General features: G+C 39.8%; 1 protein-coding gene and 1 long non-coding RNA gene across 3 annotated transcripts; one reads left to right on the forward strand and one right to left on the reverse strand.

Moving 5' to 3' along the window:
• The first annotated feature begins 5,404 nt into the window (after positions 1-5,404).
• On the forward strand, positions 5,405-18,891 carry LOC147642046 (uncharacterized). Of its 2 annotated transcripts, none has more exons than XM_086802197.1 (10): positions 5,405-6,138; positions 14,968-15,107; positions 15,200-15,297; positions 15,388-15,572; positions 15,690-16,712; positions 16,830-16,990; positions 17,186-17,256; positions 17,472-17,613; positions 17,715-17,864; positions 18,141-18,891. In XM_086802197.1, the coding sequence occupies exons 1-10, from the start codon at positions 5,931-5,933 to the stop codon at positions 18,483-18,485; spliced, it is 2,523 nt and encodes an 840-aa protein (XP_086658323.1). In that variant the 5' UTR covers positions 5,405-5,930; the 3' UTR covers positions 18,486-18,891. The 2 variants fall into 2 exon arrangements, with proteins under 2 accessions (XP_086658323.1, XP_086658329.1); XM_086802203.1 differs by having other exon boundaries at positions 15,391-15,572.
• On the reverse strand, positions 15,028-19,918 carry LOC147642047 (uncharacterized). The gene is made up of 3 exons (XR_015266591.1): positions 19,653-19,918; positions 16,476-16,644; positions 15,028-16,109 (listed from the first exon to the last, which is right to left on the reverse strand). It is a non-coding gene; the product is annotated as an uncharacterized LOC147642047 (long non-coding RNA).
• Positions 19,919-20,632: the final 714 nt, after the last annotated feature.

Genomic DNA, 20,632 nt, shown 5'->3' on the forward strand with positions numbered 1-20,632 from the left:
GAGGATCCTACTATGTACAGGAGCATAGTAGGAAGTTTGATCTACATGACGATCACCAGACCAGATTTGAGCTATGCTGTTGGGTTGGTGAGTCAGTTTATACAGGTTCCACGGAAACCGCATTTGGATGCAGTGAGACGCATACTGAGGTATGTGAAGTCTACTTTGCATTGTGGACTATTCTATGAGACTGGGATAGAGATATGTGTACATGGGTACACAGATGCTGATTGGGCTGGTAGTATCTCAGATAGAAGATCTACCAGTGGATTCATGTTTTCTTTGGGGAGTGCTGCTGTGACTTGGAGCAGCAAGAAGCAGCCTACGGTTGCTCTATCGAGTACAAAGGCCGAGTACAGAGGAGCTGCTATGGCAGCATGTGAGGTAGCTTGGTTGAGGAAGCTACTTATAGATTTGGGTCTATCAGTGGTGGATAGACAAGTTGTCATTTTCTGTGACAACATTAGCAGTATACAGTTGGCCAGGAACCCAGTCTTTCATGCTCGTACGAAGCATATAGAGGTCCACTACCATTTCGTCAGAGAGAAGGTCTTGGCAGGAGACCTTGACCTTGTTTATGTCAGCACAGAGGATCAGGTAGCTGACATCTTCACCAAAGCATTGGGTACAGAGAAGCTCCGCAGATTAAGGGCTTCGCTTGGTGTACATGAGATGGAGTTGAGCTCGAGGGGGAGTGTTGAGATATCGAGCTCATCTAGTGAGGCGATGGCCATTGATGACCCGCCTGGGGGATAGGCCCCACACTTACACCACTAGCATGGTTGGTGAGATCTTGGGTGATATGCGGCCAGTGGGATGACAGGCTGTATGGCAGCCATCCTAGAGACTGGCATAGTTATAGCACCAGCTCATTTAGTCGGGTTCACACTATAGAGAACCCGTGTATGTATTGGTTGAGTACCTTTCATATTATGTGTACTCTTATCTTGTATATGGTGTGTTGAGTGTTGAGTAGAGAAGAAGAAGATTTTCAGCCTCTCACCTTGTGTGTTCTCTATTAGGGTTTTGTGAGTGTGTGTGTGTGCTTGCAAAGAGCTCAAGCTCTCTTCCCCCCTGCATCTTTTCATGCATTGCATAATGACACAAGATAAACATCAAAAACCCAAAGGAACTGTCAACAAAACATTTAAACATGCTGCTCACATGGAGCAAGAAGACCTGACGGACAAGCTCATGGCCCCAGCCATGAAAGAAGAAGATTCACATCTCTTTCCAAGAAGAAGATCCACACCAAGAAGATCTAGAGGAAGCATTGAAGAAAGACATGGACACGAGAAGAGAAGCTGTCTCAAGAAGACTGAAAGAAGAGACAAACACATGGAGAGAAGCTGCCACGACAAGAAGACTGAAGAAAAGAGAAGATGTGAGGCTCCAAAGAGTGAGGAGCCATGTGAAAATCTCTGAGAGAGAGAGACCCCACAACCCAATGTAACCTGCCCCAACAAAGTAAAACCACCTCTGAGCCACCGATGATGTAGGCCACATGGTAGATAGATGTATGTGTGAGCACTTTAGTCAAGGTCGCGGGCAACTATAGTAAGCCTTGGACACATAGAGAGAGAGAGTGTCAAGGACTATGAGTTTAGGGACTTGAGACACTGGTCGCAGGCTATCAAGTAAGAGAGAAACTTGGTATAGGGTCTAGGTGTTCTAGGAGTATTCACTTGAGGGGAGGTGTTGAAAATACAAGTGAATAGGGTGTGTGCGGGAACAAGCCCTTGGCTAGAGGCTGTAAAAGAGAATCTGTAAATATGAGAGAACCTGTGAAAAGGTAAGAAGAATCTACTGGGAGAGAATAAAGGGTAGCATGAGAAGATTTAGGAAGTGTGGAGATATTCTGGGAGAGGTGGAGAGAATCAAGCAAAAGAGGTGGAGATATTTTGGGAGAGGTGGAGTAAATCAAGGAGAAATCAGTGGGATTTGATGCTTGGATGTAAACTCTATAAATTGAGGCATTGGCCTAACAAAAATTTGCTGGTTTTTGATTATCCATGCCTACATTAAGCTATTTGTTAATTACTCAATAATCACATCTTAATTATCATCTAATCACTTTGTTAATGATATTGATTCTAGTTTTGATCCACCATAGCTCATCACATTGCTGTAATTTCAACAATAGGCCACTTCCTTGGTCCCTCATCCACCGTACCGGAAGCTCACCATTTAAATCGAGCTGAGGCTGGTCAAGACCTTGGCCAGCTTTGCTAAGCGAGACGTCCTCCGCCGTCAGCTGTTGCAACTTTATCACTTAGGTCTCCACGACCTCATTCACAAGATGGTAAAATGCTTCCCCAACATTCTTGACATAAAATATTCATTTAAAAATAGGTTATAAATAGAGTTTCTAATGAACTCTCGTCTTTCCACATTGTTCCACATCCAGTCATATATATTCCCATCGTCTTCATCCATTCTCATCCAATCATATCATATTACATCTCATCCATTCTCATCCAATCATATCATATTACATCTCATCCATTCTCATCCAATCACATCATTTCTTGTTATTCCACATTCTTCTACATCAATTCACATTACTTATTCCACATCCAGTTATATATATTCCCATCGTCTTCATCCATTCTCATCCAATCATATCATATTACATCTCATCCATTCTCATCCAATCACATCATATTATATCTCATCACATCTATCCACATCACATCACATTCATCCACATCACATCTCATCACATCAAATTACATCTATTTAGATCCTCATCACATCTCATCCATTCACATCTACCCACATCACATCACATCACATCCATTCACCTCACATCACATCACATCACATCACATCCATTCACATCTACCCACATCACATCACATCACATCCATTCACATCACATCCATTCACATCACATCTCATCCATTCACATCTACCCTGATCCACATCACATCACATCCATTCACCTTACATCTCATCCATCCACATCTATCTAGATCCACATCACATCACATCACATCCATTCACCTTACATCTCATCCATCCACATCTATCTAGATCCACATCACATCACATCCATTCACCTTACATCTCATCCATCCACATCTATCTAGATCCACATCACATCTCATCCATTCATATCTACCTAGACCCATATTCATCCACCTTATATCTCATCCATCCATTCACATTACATCACATCATCATATCACATTTTCACATCCATTCACATCTCATCGCATCCATTCACATCTCATCACATCCATCGACATCTCATCACACCCATTCACATCCATCACACCCATCACACCCATTCACATCCATCACATTCATTGCATCCTCATCACATCACATACATTCCATCCACATCTATCCTTATCACATCACATTCATTCCATCCATATCACATCACATTAATTCCATCCACATTATATCACATCCACATACATTCCATCCACATCTATTCGTATCACATCTCATTCATTTCGTCTACATTACATCACATCCACATCTATCCAAATCTCATCACATCCATTCACTCACATTCACATCTATCCACATCCATCCATTCATTCACATGCACATCTATCACTTCACATGTCACTGTCATCCATTTACATCACATCAACCCCATTCACATCTCATTCACATCTCATCACATTCACATCCACATCCATTCACATCAAATCACATCTCATCACATCCACTCACATCTCCTCACATCACATTCACATCTTATCACATTCACATCCACATCCATTTACATCACTTCACATCTCATCCACATCCACATCACATCTTATCCATTCACATCTCATCACATTCATCCACATCCATCCATGCATTCACATTCACATCTATCCACATCCATCCATTCATTCACATGCACATCTATCACTTCACATGTCACTGTCATCCATTTACATCACATCACCCCCATTCACATATCATCACATCTCATTCGCATCTCATCACATTCACATCCACATATCATCACATTCACATATCATCACATCTCATCACATTCACATCCACATCCATTCACATCACATCACATCTCATCACATCCACTCACATCTCCTCACATTTGTTGGGTGCTTACCAACATACTTAATATGTGAATAGTCAAAATAAATTACTTTAAAGAACTAGATGCCTCTCCTTGTGCAAATGACAAGATGATAATATAGTGAAAACGTTTAAGTAGAGTTAAAAAATGGCATTATTAGCTTGCCAATGTACCTAGTAGCTTTTTTATTTATGTATTAGATTACGTAAAGGAGACTCAAAAGGGAGACAATGATCTTTGGAGACAAGTTGTTCTTAAGCCTTTCTTTTATACTTAGTTGCACCAACTTATTGAAATGTGTGATGTTGCTTGGGGTCTTGAAACCCTTGGGCATGACCATACAATAACTTATGCCCTCTAATGCCATTGTTTGAATAGAAATCTTTGATAAACTTCACATCAAGCTGGCACATTTCTTTATGTTCATTGTGATCTTTAAGTAGATCCTTTAGTTACATGGCATGAAAAGCTTAAGATCAATCACTGGCACATTTAAATCAATAAATTACAAACTTTTGTAAAATTGTTAGAGCAATCTTTGTCCAACCCGTGTGGACGTGCTGGAATAGTAAATTACAAGCCTTGGGAAAGCGTTGGATAAATCAATAGAGGACAATATCTTGTGAGTTTTTCAAAAAGAGAGAAAATATCAAACTTGTGTTCTTAGTATGAGAAGAGTTTGGCATGTTATTCGAAAATGCAATTAATTAGAGGGGTGGGTGTGAAGGGCAAAGTAGAATAATATAATGGAATGTGTACTGTAAGGGTGTAGGATTACTCCTAAGTTCACTTTTCTTTGTCGTGCATGTGAGTTTTCTGTTTTCTTGTGGGTGGTTGTCTTTGGTGTGGGCACTTCCGAGGAGAGAGAAACTAACAACCGAGGGGGTTTGTTGGGCGCTTCCAAGGAGAGACGAAGTAAACCTTGCACGCACCGCCCAAAGCCCCATGTGAAGCCAACCTAGTCCTTTCTCCTCATTCAATTGAGACCAATTAAACAAACCCAATGAACATTAATTATGAAGGGGTTTGATTCTCTGTGGCGAATCGAATCAACTTCCCCTTAATCCAGTCTTATCGTTTAACCTTAATCGTTTCAAATCTTAATCCTAGAGCATGATTAAGCGTGATTGGGACGTGAGTATAATGCTTCTCATGCATTGCATAAACTGCTGAAATCTCAAAGCTTTAGGTCTTGCCGCCACCCTTCTTTATTGAATATTGAATCAATAAGCCCTTAGGTTTGCATGGGTCAAAGTGCATAGACTTCTCAGCTACAATGGTCTTGTTTTGTCTTAACCTTGCCAATATAGCTGCACCCAAGGGTCTGTGCTTCCTTTTCCTTGTCAGCCATGGCGTCCTTCTTCAGAGCACTAGCTCTGGGCCTCAGCCCTATCAAGCCTTCCTCAATAATCTCTCTAGCAGAAACCTTCAGAGACGCCCCAAATCTCTCTCTCTCTCGCTTCTCAATATCTTCTCATTAATAAGCCATGCAAGAGTGATTTAATCATTATCCTATCCTAATTGGACCCGTGATTAATTTGCACGTTATCGTAATTTGATAACATGCAGCTCTTTGTGCTGCTTGCGCCCAATTGCATTGACTCCATTGATGGTTGTAGCATATTGCTATTGAAAACATGAGATTGCATTGTAGCTCACGCAAGACAAGGGGCCAAGCAATGCTCGCTGGTCATCCACCTAAATTTACCCTCCCATTCTTCTAAACCCATATTATACATAATATTTCGGTACAAAGAAATCCATTCTTGTAAGGCCAATATATTATTATTATTACTGATGGCACAAAGATATTGAAGACGTTTCAAGTGCAAATTGATACAAACTTATACATTACTAGTGCAGATTATACAATCTTCTCAGCATGGAGAGTGAATTAGCGTTTTCTCCATGTTGGGGTGGAGTCACACACAATGTGGTGGTGGTGGTGGATGCAACCAATGCTTGCATTCTACAAAATGTTGGATCTACTATGGACACATTGGAAGACTTGCTGTTATTGGGCCTTCAAAAGCTTCTGAAGGGCGACTCTCTCACTCTCTTTGGAGTCCTAGAAACTATAGTAAAACCAAGTAAGTGCAAATGTGTCCCCTTTTGGTTTACTACTAGATTTTGCATTCTACATTCCGATTTTAAACTCTTAATCAAGCAAATTTATCCATTTAAAAAGTCATTTGAGAGAAAGCCTTAATATATCCTAGGATCTTGACTTAATATGTGTTGTAAACAAGATGATAGCGACATCAATCCCATAGCATGACTCTTGGTCTAAATAGAGAGGAAGAATTTGAGGCTACAATATAGCATGTAGAACCTTAGAGTGAGAACTTGCCATTTTTTTCATAATTACAAATACACCAGAACAACCTCTCTTTTTTTCCCCCTTTCCCTTGTGCAAAATGACCTAAAGCATTCATCACTATTTTCAACAAGTGAAAAATAACTTCAGAAGACCCAAAATCCAAAAGGCACCACTTGAGTTCATGTTTGTGTTGAAAACAAGATATTAACATGTAATGGCCAAAAAAAAAGGATCTCTCACTCTAGTAATTTAGATAGTGTGGTATTTTTCAAATTCTACTTTCATTAATCATTTAAAAAAATACATAAATGCTCACTCAATATGAAATGCACCTTGAAAGAATTGTATTAGTGTAAACCTTATGACTTGAAGGCAAGCAAAAAAAATAACAAAAGAAATGCAAGTTATAAAAACATTGTTCTACCTTGTGAATTAAAAGACAAGCAAAATGCATGCTAAAATATGTTATGGCACATTGTTTTTTGCTATAGTGATACATGCCTCTCTTCTTCATTCCACATCTTCAAAAACTCTCATTTTACTCATATAGTGACAAGTATTATAAGGTATTAGATTTATTAAGTTAGTGAGAACAACTCCACAACACCTTTTCGTAAAGAAGAGTTTAAACATGGGGGTATTCAAATCCATTCTCTTTTTTTGAGGTCATTGACAAAAGTGGCCTTTGAGGGATCCTCAAGGAGGTAAGGCACCCATCTAGTAAATAAATGCTTTGCCCCCAAATGCAAAGTTGAGGAGCTTACCTTGCCCAAGGGCATATTTCAATTTTGAGGAACATATTCATTAGCCTTGGAATTTAAAGAGTTTATATGGCCAAGATTCTAGAATCTAACTAGAAGGAGATTGTAAAGAATGTTACACACTTCCACCTCATAAAAACAAGATTGACATCACCAAGGTGTGAAAGAGATAATTATTGAGGGGTCAAAACCTAATCTTAAACTTAATGCATGTATTCACAAAATCATTTTATGCATATGTTTTAATTGTTATCCTATATAGTGCATATATTTTTCCCCTTGTATCCCAAGCTATTCAAAACTTTTCATCAACTCCTCTATTTTATTTCAATGAACCATACCAAGAAGGGAAACCTCAAATTTATAATAGGATAATTCTCAATTCCATCACTTAATTTGACCAATAACTATAATATATAATGTCACAATAGTCTTAAATCTCTATGCATTTTTCATGGAATGGGTTATGATAATAACAACACCATCATAAAGGAGAAGATAAGTGACAATCCAATGCATAGTCCATAAATTTCATTTGGCTAGCTTAATCAAGCCCCAGGTCCTTGCATCCAAATCAATGTGAATTCTAAAAAGAGTAGGCAAGAGAAAACGACCTTGTTTCAACCCAACACCACTATTGAAATACATTTGAGATCATGGATCTCATGTGCGCTTTTTTACACACAAGAAAGAGTTTTGTTAACATCTACAAAGGCCAAATTTATCAATAAGACCATGATGAAACGTGATAAGTGGTACCATTTTGATAGGCTTATTTGTAATTCAAGAAGAAAATATTTTTTTAAAGAGGAATCCCTAAAATTACGAGAATCTTTTTTGGCATGAGAGATTCTAATGATACATCAAACACCAATAAGGTGTTCATAAAGTTATTTCACAATCTTCTTTGGAAATCCAACAAGGTCAATAAATATCCTCTATGCTAATGGGGTGCCCAACTTATATTGGGATGTCTAATAGAAGCTTTTACAATTGGGATTTCTCTACCATGTGTTAGGTGTCCTATGTGTAGTGGTTGTCACCTATGGGCACCTAGAGGTAGCTAGCCATTTGGATGTTGGCACAACAAGGGCACTCTTGGTTACACTTTCATCTAGAATCTTTTTGGTATATTCTCAACCTCTTCATCTATCTCTCAAGCTCTATCTTAACTTGAGTCTTAAAAAAATAATGTGAGATGCATCTAACTATGATCATGTTGTCTCCAAGTATGTCTCGTGATTTTGTCTCTGTCTCAAGATAGGGCCACACATCTTTGATCCTCAATACTTGATGCTGCATTCAAGCTAAAAAAATACCTAGGGAATTTCCTTCAAATTGTGTAGTATGCGAGGCATCAAAGGATGTCATGCACTTTTTTAGCTCTATCTCGCCCAAGCCATACATCAAGAATATCTATAATAATGCATGATTATCATATGCAAAATTTACCTATAATTATGTTTCATTGTGAAGCTTGTATGATGAGTCTCTAATTCCATGTGATGTGGTTTCTCTAGTCACCTAGTAACTAAATAAATCCACGCTTTACCAATGTAAGGAGAAGAAAATTGTCGATTTTAGGTGGAAGTGATTGTGAACATGCCCAATACATTGCTAGTGCTTTAATAAAGGTAAAACAAAGGCATTTCATGTGCACTTCCTAGAGGTTTGACAAAAAGGACTATCTCTCTCGTCATGCTTATGATGCATATCCTCTACCTAAGTAGCCTTCTGCTACGTGTTACATAGAAAATTATACGTGTGCACGAAGCATAAAGTTTTAGTATCTCCATAGTGACATCCTCAATTTGTCAAACATACTTATTTCATTCCTCATAGCTTGTGTTGAAAGTTTGACCTTTTACTTACTAAGATTGAGTTTGAGGTTCAAGGTGTTTCTACAATCCCTATGCTTAGTGTTGCAAAAGTACAACATCAATGTGAGACAAAAAGTCAATACCATGTCTCGACATTGTAGATTCTCTTTACTAATCTACCAATACAATTAACAAGATCATCTAAATTTCACCAATAGTGCTCTACACATTACCTGAGAATTGTTGCTCTATTTAAAGTAGATGTGTCACTTGCTTGTATAGTACTATTCTGAGCCATCATACTCCTCTATTTGCTTTCGTGTGTTGATCAACTTGACTTCAACTTCCACCTCGATTTATCTCAACCTTCTAATTAGCCTTGCTCTTGAGACATTGTAAAATACTTGTGAAAGTCCACAAATAAACAAAGAATTCTATCCTCTTTATGTTTGCTATCATAATTGATTCTCTAAGGGTATAGAACTTGTAGTGTGCTGAGTGATCATGATAAGCCTACATTTCAAAGCCCTCATATCTCTTCCCAAATACATAAATCCCTCTAGTATCAAGGCATGATCTTGGACATCAAAAGCTCAACATGATAAAACAACCATTTTCTTTAATTCTAGGTGCCCTATAGATACATAAGATCTTTTTAGCAATAACTAAGACAAAGACAACCTTGATATAACAATCACAAACATGAGTAAATAAAATGAAAGGTAAACTACAATAGTAGTGTAAACTTAGAACACTCATAAAATGCAGGATCCTTTTCAAAAACATAGCTTAAGCACAATTAAAGTCATTAATAGAGACAGGTAGAGTATATGGCAATAAGCAAAGATACAAATATGCATGTGTTCGACATCCGTGCACTCCCACAGAAGGGGGCTAGAGGGAGGCTAGATGTCTATTAGAGGGGCTAAGAGTATGGTTGTAAGGTAAGGGAATAAGCACACAATGATGACTAATAAACTATATATAGATGGGCCTCACAGTACATCTATAAATCTACATAGACATGGAGACACATGCATCTTTATCTAAATTATGTAGGTCTAGAGTCATATTGACAACATTGTCTACATTGTAAACTAAATCCATGAAGAATCACATGTGCACTTTTACCATCTTCCATGGCCATTTGGGCTCATCTTGTTGAAATTCATGGATCAAGCTCCCTCTAATGGAAATCAACTATCTAATTAGATCCTAATCTTAATCTAATTAACATGTGATTAGTGCTACGCTAAGCTAGGGTGGGTGATACCTAATAACAAACATAATAAATGAACTAAGCTAATTTATCTTAAGACTCGAGCTCAATTAGGTTACAAGATTGAGACTTGTACTTATAGAGAGGCTTGAGAGTTTGCTACATTTTTCATTGCTTGAAAATGGTCTTCTCTTATATGAGGAGAGTATAACAAAGCTATGATAGCTCATGTGGGATAACTTGGCTAGGTGACTTGGCACTCTAGCATCACTCATTTCAACACCCCCCCTTGATGCTAGATTGGGTACAATTTTTAGGCTTTCACTCTTTCTCTCTCTCCCCTTATGCTAGGCTACTTTGGCCTTTATGCTACTTTGGCATTATAGCTACTTTGGCTATGAATTTTAGCTTGAGTACATCATATGGCCTCAGAGGCTGATTACATCACACTTTTTGTAGAGACAAGAGGGGTGAAAAAGTGCAATGGTTCTTTCTCTCGAAGAGCACGTCTTCAACTGGGACAGCTTTAGCCTCGATGTAGTTTGCCTGCTTCTTTTTTTGATAGCAATCTTCCTCTAGGTGACCAATTCTTCCGCAATAGTCACAAGCAAGCTTTGGTTTATCTTTATTGCGACATTCATTCTTGGTATAATCAAGTTTTCCACAGTGATAGCATCTTGGAAGTTTAGTTGTTGATTGATTTGTCCTTTGAAATCTCCCACCCTTTGAATACAGTGCTTGCTCACTTGAATGTGATTTGAATGATTCTTTATCTTTGAATTTGGATTCTTGTTTAAGTAGAGATGATTCTACAGTTTGAAGTTTAGTGTTGGACACATTTTTAAGTGTAGCAACAATTGATTCATAAGGTTCTTTGTCAACACTTTTTAGCAATACAGCAATAGATCCATCTTCCTCAGTGACCTTCTTTAATGCACTAAGTTGTTGTTTGATACCTTTGAATTTACTGATGTGTTGTACCCTGGTCTCGATATCCTTCTTGTTAAGCTTGTAAAACTACATGAGAAGGTTGATCTTTGAGCTCTTTGAGCTAGTGCAAAAAATCTTGTTGAGTTCCTGCCATGCCAACTTGGCATCCTTGATGCTAGCAATGTGACTAATCACATCATCATCAAGATTTTAAGCGATGAGGCCCAATGCTTTGTTGTTTTAAAGTGGATCAACCTCCACTTCTTCATCCTCAATAAGTTGTCAAAGCCCCTTACGCATAAGCAAGTACATGGTCTTGCTTTGCCATGTGAAAAAAAACCATCACCATTAAATCTTGAAACAACTTCAACATGCTCCATACTGAGAAGATCTTACTAACAAAATTTTATTTTTCTTTGTTAGCAATGTCTAATCTCATACAAATTTGTAATGTGAAGGTCGGGAAGGTCTTTGCACATGATAATGATTCACGGCCAGTGTCTAGTCCCAGTACAAGGATGATAATGAAACAAATTCTCTTCAATTGAGTAATGCAAGAGGATGCAGTGAATTTTCATATAAAGGAGAACTTTCCACAATGAATGTACACTCCAAGCCCAATTTTTGTTGATACAACACTAATGACAGTAATTAGTGCTTAATTTTTATGATTAAGTGAGCTAAATCTTGGAGGATGAAATTGGGCATGTGGAAGCAACCATTGAGACGGGCTTTTTGTATGAGGGGGTTATCCTAGATGAGAGCAAGATTCCTATATAGAAAAGATAGCTCAAATCTTCATACAATAGGTAAAAATCGTCGATTTAATCTGCTTGGTTATTTGCTTGCTGTGGTCGCGTCCGATGATGAAATGAGTCAAGATTGCATTTGTGGGTAGCTTACACTATTGCTAAGGTAGCCCTAAAGTGGCTTGGGCTAATTGTTAGTAGCCGCCGCAGAGAAATCAACAAAAGACTAGTCGACGTTTTAGCGTCATGTTCGGACTGTAGGAGATGATTTTGACTAATTCTTCTTAGCCACTATTTAGCTTTTAGTTGCTACGCATGTGCACAAAGTTTGGAGACAAATGGCTAGGAGAATGGTCAATGATGGCAATTTGGGCCACAAAGAGGAAGAAAGGATAAGATGAGATTAGTAGCTAATTAAGTGATTAATGAAGAGATTAGACTAATATGAGTTAAAGCTAAGCTAATGAGGAGCTTAAACCAAGCTCTGATACCATGTTGAAATTCATGGATCAAGCTTTCTAATGACAATCAACTATTTAATTAGATCCTAATCTTAATCTAATTAACATTTAGTGCTAAGCTAAGCTAGGGTGGGTGATACCTAAAAACAAACATAATGAATGAACTAAGCTAATTTATTTTAAGACTCGAGCTCAATTAGGTTACAAGATTGAGACTTGTACTCATAGAAAGGCTTGAGAGCTTGCTACATTTTTCATTGCTTGAAAATGGTCCTCTTTTATATGAGGAGAGTACAACAAGGCTATAATAGCTCATGTGGGATAACTTGGCTAGGTGACTTGGTACTCTAGCATCACTCATTCCAACACATCTTGGGTCCCACAATGTTAAAACAGGATGTCTAAGTGTAAGGCCCATGTGTCCCACAATGTTTAAACATGGTGTCTTAAGATTAAAGTCCATATGCCTAGGTGCATCCCATGTTTTTAACTAACGGTCTATATCTATGTATAGCCTATATGGCAATATGCCAAACATATTATCTTCTGCCCAAACCACACCTATGTGCCAAGTTTATTAACCATGGTTTCTCTTCAAAATGGAAGCCTTACAAAACATAAGCTAGTATAAATAGAGTGAAGGGGGACATTAATAACTAAACCCTCCTCCCCGCTAATGAACATCAATAGGTGCAAGGCCCAATGTCTAGCCATTGCCAACGCCTCCTCTCAACCTAGTCTTTGCCAAGAGTTTTGGTAAATATAGTAGCACACTTCTCTACAATGGGATAATATGTCATGTGCATCCCCTCAAACATGATAATCTTATGCAAAAAATAATATTGAATCTCAACGTGCTTAGTGAGATCATGAAAAACTAATCCTTTGCAATGGCCACACAAATCTTCTTGTCACAATGCAACACCATTGATTACTCGTGTACTTCTCTCATATCTCCAAGATCTACCTCATCCTTAATGCCTCACAAACAGGCTATGCAGAAACCTATACTTGGCCTTTGTCAAAGAACGGCCCACAATATGTTGCTTCTTGCCAATCTAAGAAATGAATTGTGAACCAAGCGTAAAATAACAAACTATGATTGAGCTTCTAGTAAGTAAATCACGAGCCCAATTTAAATCAAAAAGCCCATAAACTTTTTCTTCTAGCGTAGGTAATGCCATAAGCTAGCGTACCATGAATCATATCCCTGCTTCCAATGATTCTCTTGTGGCTAGTAAGAAAAGAACCTTAAGACAATAGTAAGTAAGCTGATGTCTAGCTTGATCTTACACAAGAAAATGAGTGATAAGCAAAATACAAACACCAACAGGACTCTTTGGAGATATTTACAACACTACTGAGGTCAAATACGTCTCCCCACTCGCTCCCACACCTTTTGCTTCATATATTAATGAGATATCACCCTATATTTGTGAAGACAAAGAGGTCATACTAAGAAATCACTTCAAGACACAGCCAACGAGACCTTTCGCAAATATTCATTACATTTTTTTTTGGTGCACAACCCCACACACCCAAGGGATCACCAACGCGACGGCTAGATCTATTCTAAAGGCCAGACTTCCACCGCCCGTACACATCTCAACCTTGTACCCATCAGCTATAGATATAAGACATTATTTGATGACATGGAGAGCTTCCATCCTAAGAAAGAGATATTGGAACAACCCTCTAATCTATGTTGAAGAAGGATGACATCATTAGATGAGTCTCACATTCACCCCCACATAATGATGTGGCAATGTAGCTCTCACAACATTGTTAGCTAGTTCCTTTTTTTTTAATTTACATAACTCAATAATCTCATGGATTGATCACACTACTTTTCTGTCTCATAAGCCCTCCGAATCTTTTAAAGACTCTCTCTCTCTCTCATGTATGACTATATGACCACATATTGTGATCAAGTGCATCACATCGATACTTTAGCTGATTTAGCTAGTTTGGTATAGTTGTTTTACTTTTCCATGGTTTGGATTAATCATGGATGCACTAGCTTTTGGTCTCATACACCGTGTCCTTTGAAGAGGTCTCTCTCTCTCTCTCTCTCTCTCTCTCACACACACACACACACACAAAAGAAAGGCTCATACACCGTGTCCTTTGAAGAGGTCTCTCTCTCTCTCTCTCTCTCTCTCTCTCTCACACACACACACACACACACACAAAAGAAAGGCTCATACACCGTGTCCTTTGAAGAGGTCTCTCTCTCTCTCTCTCTCACACACACTCTCTCTCTCTCACACACACACACACACAAAAGAAAGGCTTTAAAAGGTCAAGGTAATACATCAAGCATGTATGTATAATGCACGTTGGCACAATTGCAAATGATGGACTATAAACAAGACGACCTATAAATACCCACGTAGAATCTACTCTACTTGCCTCTACGATACGAGACTCTAGGTCACAAGCAGGCCACACACGTTGCTGCAATGGAAAAATGAGGATCAATCAAAACCCCTCTAATAACTGTAAGAGGACAAAAATTTACAACCGTTGGGTCACACAAGCAAGTTAGCAAGTTACAGTTGATCCAAATTTTCTATTTTCTGCTCCGGGCAAATCCACATGAGAAATTTTAAAATATTTGTGCCACCTTTTTTTAACACATGACAAGCAATTTTTGTAGTGGTTTGCAATTCGAAGCTGGAGGACTCTGAGGTGTTCAATGGTACAAGCACAGCCATGCTGGAGAAAATGATTCAACTTATAATTGAAGTGTATCAACAGAAAAGTTTGAATGTAAAGAAACTATGCCAAGAGAAACAGGTCTCTCTCTCTCTCTCTCTCTCGTGTGTGCGCACGTGTGTATATATGGTGCACTCTCATGCAAGATGATTTGCTCCCCCTTCTTGCTGTAGATCTATTTTCGGATCCTAGTAAAGCCTGGTCCTCTAGATAATAAAGCCACCTTTGAGGAGATGGTGGGTCTCGAAACTACATTGGTGATCCTAGACAGGTACACAGCTACAAATTTTTGTCTTGCAGACACACCTTGCAGTGCAAAGGGATTCATACAAACACTCTTGCGTGTAACAATATACTGTAGCAGGACAATGGGAAAGTACGAAAGCTTCCTCTCAACCAGCTTCTCAGTCCATGGAGCACTCGAGCAGAAAGAAAGTGTGATGAACTGCCCAGAACAGGATAAGGGCCAAGGTGGACATGATTCTAGCACTGGAGAGTTGCAGGTGGCTCTAATGACTGCAACAGCTGCTTCCACAACAAGTCAAGGTGATTACTTACCAGGCAATAAATGCCTTTCCTATAATTGAACCTCCACAGTACATCTTCGCATCTTCTGTGCTAGCAAATTTGGCGATGTTCATTCTGACTCCATGCAAGTGGCAGGTTTGATGCACTCCATCACAAAAGAGAAAGATTTTGTACAATCTGTATGGGCACTAGATAATGCTGCTAGCTTGCCTACCGAAGCATCATGGGGATCAAGTGCACCTGCATCTGCAAGATCTTCCTTATCACATAGTGTGTGGTCACTACATTATGAGGCCAACATTGCCATTGATTCTTCATGCGAACAATCAAGTGTACCTTCTGCGAGATCCTCCCCATCACTTGATGCCCAGGATACTCTCTCTATCAAACTGGCAGAAGTCAGTATGAATTCTGTCCCTTCTTGGGGAGATCAATCCCCCAACCAGCTTGATTTAACCGATATGCCTGCTTGCTCTTCAAGCAGACCATGTTCAAGCAGCAGCACCAATTCTCAAGCAACACCCAAGTCCAGCAATGCCAGCTGTTCCAGCACACCTACCAATGCAAATAGCACAGGCATGTACCCTGTTATTTCAGTCCGACCAACACGGCAAGCTGAGGTGTTACAGATCATTGCAAAACTAGAAAAAGCCAGCGAGACAGTAGAACTATATCGTGTGACAAACGACGCCATGCCTTACAAATCCATGCACATCTTTCAACCAACCAGATGTTATAATGAAAGAGTTCAACAGCAGACTAATGAAGGGCATTATACGAGCTCGTTGTGTTCTACTAAGACTCAAGATGGAGGAGCTTCAGCTTCCAATCACAATGGCATGGATAATCTTCAGGGACCTCAAACATTCGAATTCACAGAGCTTATTAAAGCTACCAACAGCTTCTCAAGAAGAAACTTACTGGCCAATTCTAGTACTGAATCCGTGTATAAAGGCACCCTAGCCGATGGTCGGAGCGTCGTCGTAAAAAGGAACAAGCTTGCAAGCATTCGAAGTGATGAGCTATTTGCTGATAAAGTGAAGCTTCTTGGTACAGCACGCCATCAAAACATTGTGAGCATCATCGGAGCCTGCATGGAAAAACACATACTGGTTTACGAGCACGTCCCCAACAATACCCTTGACTGGCATTTATCATGTAAGCTCAAAGAAAGTTGGACTACCAGTTTCACCATACCCTTCTTATGGTTAATCTAATCATTGGCTTCTTACCCTTCTTTTCCATGTTGAATTTACCATAACATTTATGATGCAGTAAGTAACCCAGTAACAATGAACTGGCGTGTGCGACAAAAAGTAGCTGTGGGTATAGCAAGAGGGTTGTGCTTTCTCCATGAAGGAAGTTTCTTTCCTCCTATTATTCACGGAGACATAACATCAAGAAACATACTTCTCACCAATGAGTATGAACCAAAGGTCATACCTGTAGAAAACTTTTTCCTAAGAGCAAGTGTGTGTGTTTGTGAGTGAGTGTGTGTGTGTGTGTGTGAGAGAGAGAGTGAGAGAGAGAAACGTAAAACAGGTCCTGTGCATATAGGCAGCCTTAATGTGGCGACTGGCTTGCAGTCTAGAAGCCTAACAAAATTTTGGCATTATATCCACTCCAAACAGATTGCAGATGCAGGACTGAAAGTGTGGCCAGATGAAGCTGGCACTGAAACTTGTGTCCTTGGTGCACCTGGGTAAGAAAGCGCATCTAGAGTACATTAAAGCTAAAAACTACATTTAATTAGACCGTTTTCTCCCTTACCCGCTCTGAAAATCAACCTGCACATCATCATTTATTGATTACGAGCAGATCCTTCTTATATATAAGCATCCATGGGTGGAGCATGTGATAAGATGTCTGTCGTGCACATTACATGTAGACTGCTTTTTGGACACAATTGTGGTGCAGATATCTGGCTCCTGAGTATCGTCGTAGCGGTATATACACTCTAAAGACTGATGTTTTTGCTTATGGTGTTATACTGCTGGAGTTGATTACTGGGAGCAAAGCGATCTTACAGCAAGCTCAACAAGCATGCTTGGCAGAATGGGTAAGCAAGAAACCTTTCAATCAAACCCCCACCCCCCTTCTCCCAAACACACACATGCACATGCACACATGGAATTTTGAGAATGAGTGCACTTGCTGCAGGCAAGACCCCTTCTTGAAAAATGGGAGATACAAAAATTGATGGATCAACGCATTATTAATACAATAAATGTAGAGCAGTTATGGTCTATGGCAGATGCCGCATCCCTCTGCATTGATGAAGACCCCAGGAAAAGGCCAGCGATGACTCAAGTAAGTAGCCTTCAGACAATGAATAATAAAGTTGGGGTTGCTAGAACCTACAGTGCTTTTTATAGTCCCAACGTCCCCATATGCCATAGACAACATATGTGCAAATGCCTCTAAGCCCCCATATGCTAGGCACATCCTCCATATGTATGTGCATACTAAAATCCCTTTATTACACTGAGCCTACAGTGTCTCACTTATTTGTCTATTTGCCTCCTGAGAAGAAACAAGCTACCAACTTGTGAAAATGACAAAGAGAATGCCAACGCACTGACGCAGGTATTACAGATCCTGGAAACGAGAAAAAGCTTCATCCATCAAAGCGCAAGAGACAACAATCACATGGTGGTCCCAAGCTTCATCCATCAAAGCGCAAGAGACAACAAGCTTCCAAGCAAAACCAACCCTTCCGTGGGTCATGACTCGAGAACACGTTTACCACACTTTCCACCCACGGATTCTCTGCAACAGCCAGGATATCACTCCCGTGCAAAGCCAGTAAACTCGTGTCAAATGCCAGGACGGAAGCTTCCACAATGCAGGCAGCCACCACGGCCACCACCCTTACCACAGGCAAATCCACCAAAATGTAAAGGTTCTACTCCACATGACCAGCCACAATAAAGAACGGGCCAAGCAGAAGGCAGTGGCAATCGCATGTGTGATGATGGCTTTTCTGCAAAACTACCCTCTTATGTACAACTAGCTCTTTCCAAAGAACCCCTAGGTATCTGAAGTTCAAACAAGCCCACGTGCCACTTTATCAGAGACCCTTTGCATCACTTGAACCACAACTTTTCTTTGGTCTACTAAATTCTAATGTCTATAGGAACTTCTAATCATATGGAGAACATTGTTGATATAACCAGACATAGAAAATTAAATGCAACTGAGTTCCAATGAACCTTGGCAAAGATAGAAAAAAAGGTGCATAACAGAAAAGATTGACTAAGCACTAGAAACAAAAGAATATGTGAAATCTATCTTTAGCATTATATGGATGTTAGCATTGTGAAGTTCATAGACGTTCTTATTGAATAACACAAAATTTGCTTTCTTACATCGTAAGAAAAATCTTTACATTACACAAATTGCAAGAGTTTTTTTAGCATTGTCTAAAAACAGAGAGAAATATGAAGTTCTTATCAGAAGTGTCATAGAGCGTCCGGGTTGTTCCTGAATCAGTGCGACCCGACTGCTTCCTGCGTAAAATAGCATGGTCCTTTCCTCGTTTGAGACATATGCAACACATCTTGCACATAATCTTGGGGCCTGTTCTGGTTTTGCCAATTTCAGCCTCTCTTGCTCAAATAGAAATTGTTGGGACTACAGGATTCTCATTCTTCTTCAATCACAATGCCCCCATTCTGCTTCATGGTCTTTCTATTTGTCAATATTTTGATACATCATTTACAGACAGGTGCAAACATCGACCGCAGCATTGCATAGAGCAAGTAACTGATACTGGTGCTGGCAGGTAGAGTTAACATAATAACCAAGAGTTGCTGGAAAACTTGGGGTATCTCCCCACTCATAGGATCTCGTCATTGGGCGAGGATCCTGTCGAGAAAAGTCTATCATACAGAAAAAATCTTCCCATATGAGAAGAATATTTAGACTAAAAATTGGTCTTTGAGCCTTGATCTGTTGCCAATGCTACGAAGTCTGGCAGAAGCAATTATTTTATCATACTCAAACTAAATTAACTCTTTCTTCTCTCTGTGGAGCATTTGCTTTACCTGATATGAGAATGAAGAAACTACAATCAAGCTTCCTGAAAACTGTAAATACCTCACCGTCCTCTCTTTGCGTAGAGAGAAGAACCTGAGCAACTCTCTGCGCCATCTCCAACTTTAGCACTTCCTGAACAAATGAGGTCTTTTGGCTGCTACTCCGGGCTGAATCTGGGCCGTTTTAAGGCGCTTGATTGCTGTCGTTGCGTGCTCTGGGGAGGATGGTAGGCGATTGGGGGCGAGTGGGTGAGTGGGTGGGTCGGGGGTCCCAAGGGAACGCTCCCATCTCTAGCTCTGTCGAAAAAAGAAGTGAGCGTCTCTTGTGGCTTGCTACTTGGGTGGGATAGATGAGTGCATTTTACACACACGCTACTTCTGGCGAGTTGAATACTTCCCATGTGGTGGGAAGACATAGTGGGCTTCTTTCACTTCCTGATTTTGGGGAGGGGTTGGTTCATGGACTTGGGGACCCTTGTTTACAACACCAACATGTTGTGCACACGAAGGGTCCCCTTCTGAGGATGCACTTGTATGGTGTTGGCCAGTCAAGATAGCCACCTCTGACTTGGTATTAAAGATCGAGTCATTGTTTTTGCTACATGGACAAGACCTATAAGGGAAAAACACACGATGGGTCTTTTTCACTTCCCCTCGGCCCATGATTTTGGGTTGATGGGTTGGTTGATAGGCTTGGGGACACCAGCTAATGGTCAATCTTCTATCATGGGTGATGCAATGTGAAGATCAGTAATTTTTTAGCCTTTGCTTGCTAAAGTTGTGCCATCACAAAGAGGCTTTGTTGAGGCTATACACAAGGAGGCAAGATCCGCACGATACCACCTAGACATCCATCACCAACTTTTTTGTTTTGTTTTTTTAGTCGGGGTAAACTAAGCATCGAAGTGCCCCATTAAACTCGAGAGGCCAAACACTTTTGTCACTAGTTTCAACAAACTAGAGCAATCTGGTCCGGTTAGTTCCACTCCCTTAAGGCTAACACCTCGAGAGACCCATTAATTAGGTAGTAAGGGCATGACA

Source organism: Cibotium barometz, chromosome 1 (assembly GCF_041138505.1).
Source record: "Cibotium barometz isolate CiBa-2024 chromosome 1, ASM4113850v1, whole genome shotgun sequence".
NCBI lineage: Eukaryota > Viridiplantae > Streptophyta > Polypodiopsida > Cyatheales > Cibotiaceae > Cibotium > Cibotium barometz.

Bases quoted from the DNA above. Each gene is read 5' to 3' on its own strand.
- LOC147642046 (XM_086802197.1), top strand. From the start codon at position 5,931: ATGGAGAGTGAATTAGCGTTTTCTCCATGTTGGGGTGGAGTCACACAC. The intron at 6,139-14,967 runs GTAAGTGCAAAT...CAATTTTTGTAG, and splicing joins AGAAACTATAGTAAAACCAA to TGGTTTGCAATTCGAAGCTG. The intron at 15,573-15,689 runs GTGATTACTTAC...TGCAAGTGGCAG, and splicing joins TGCTTCCACAACAAGTCAAG to GTTTGATGCACTCCATCACA.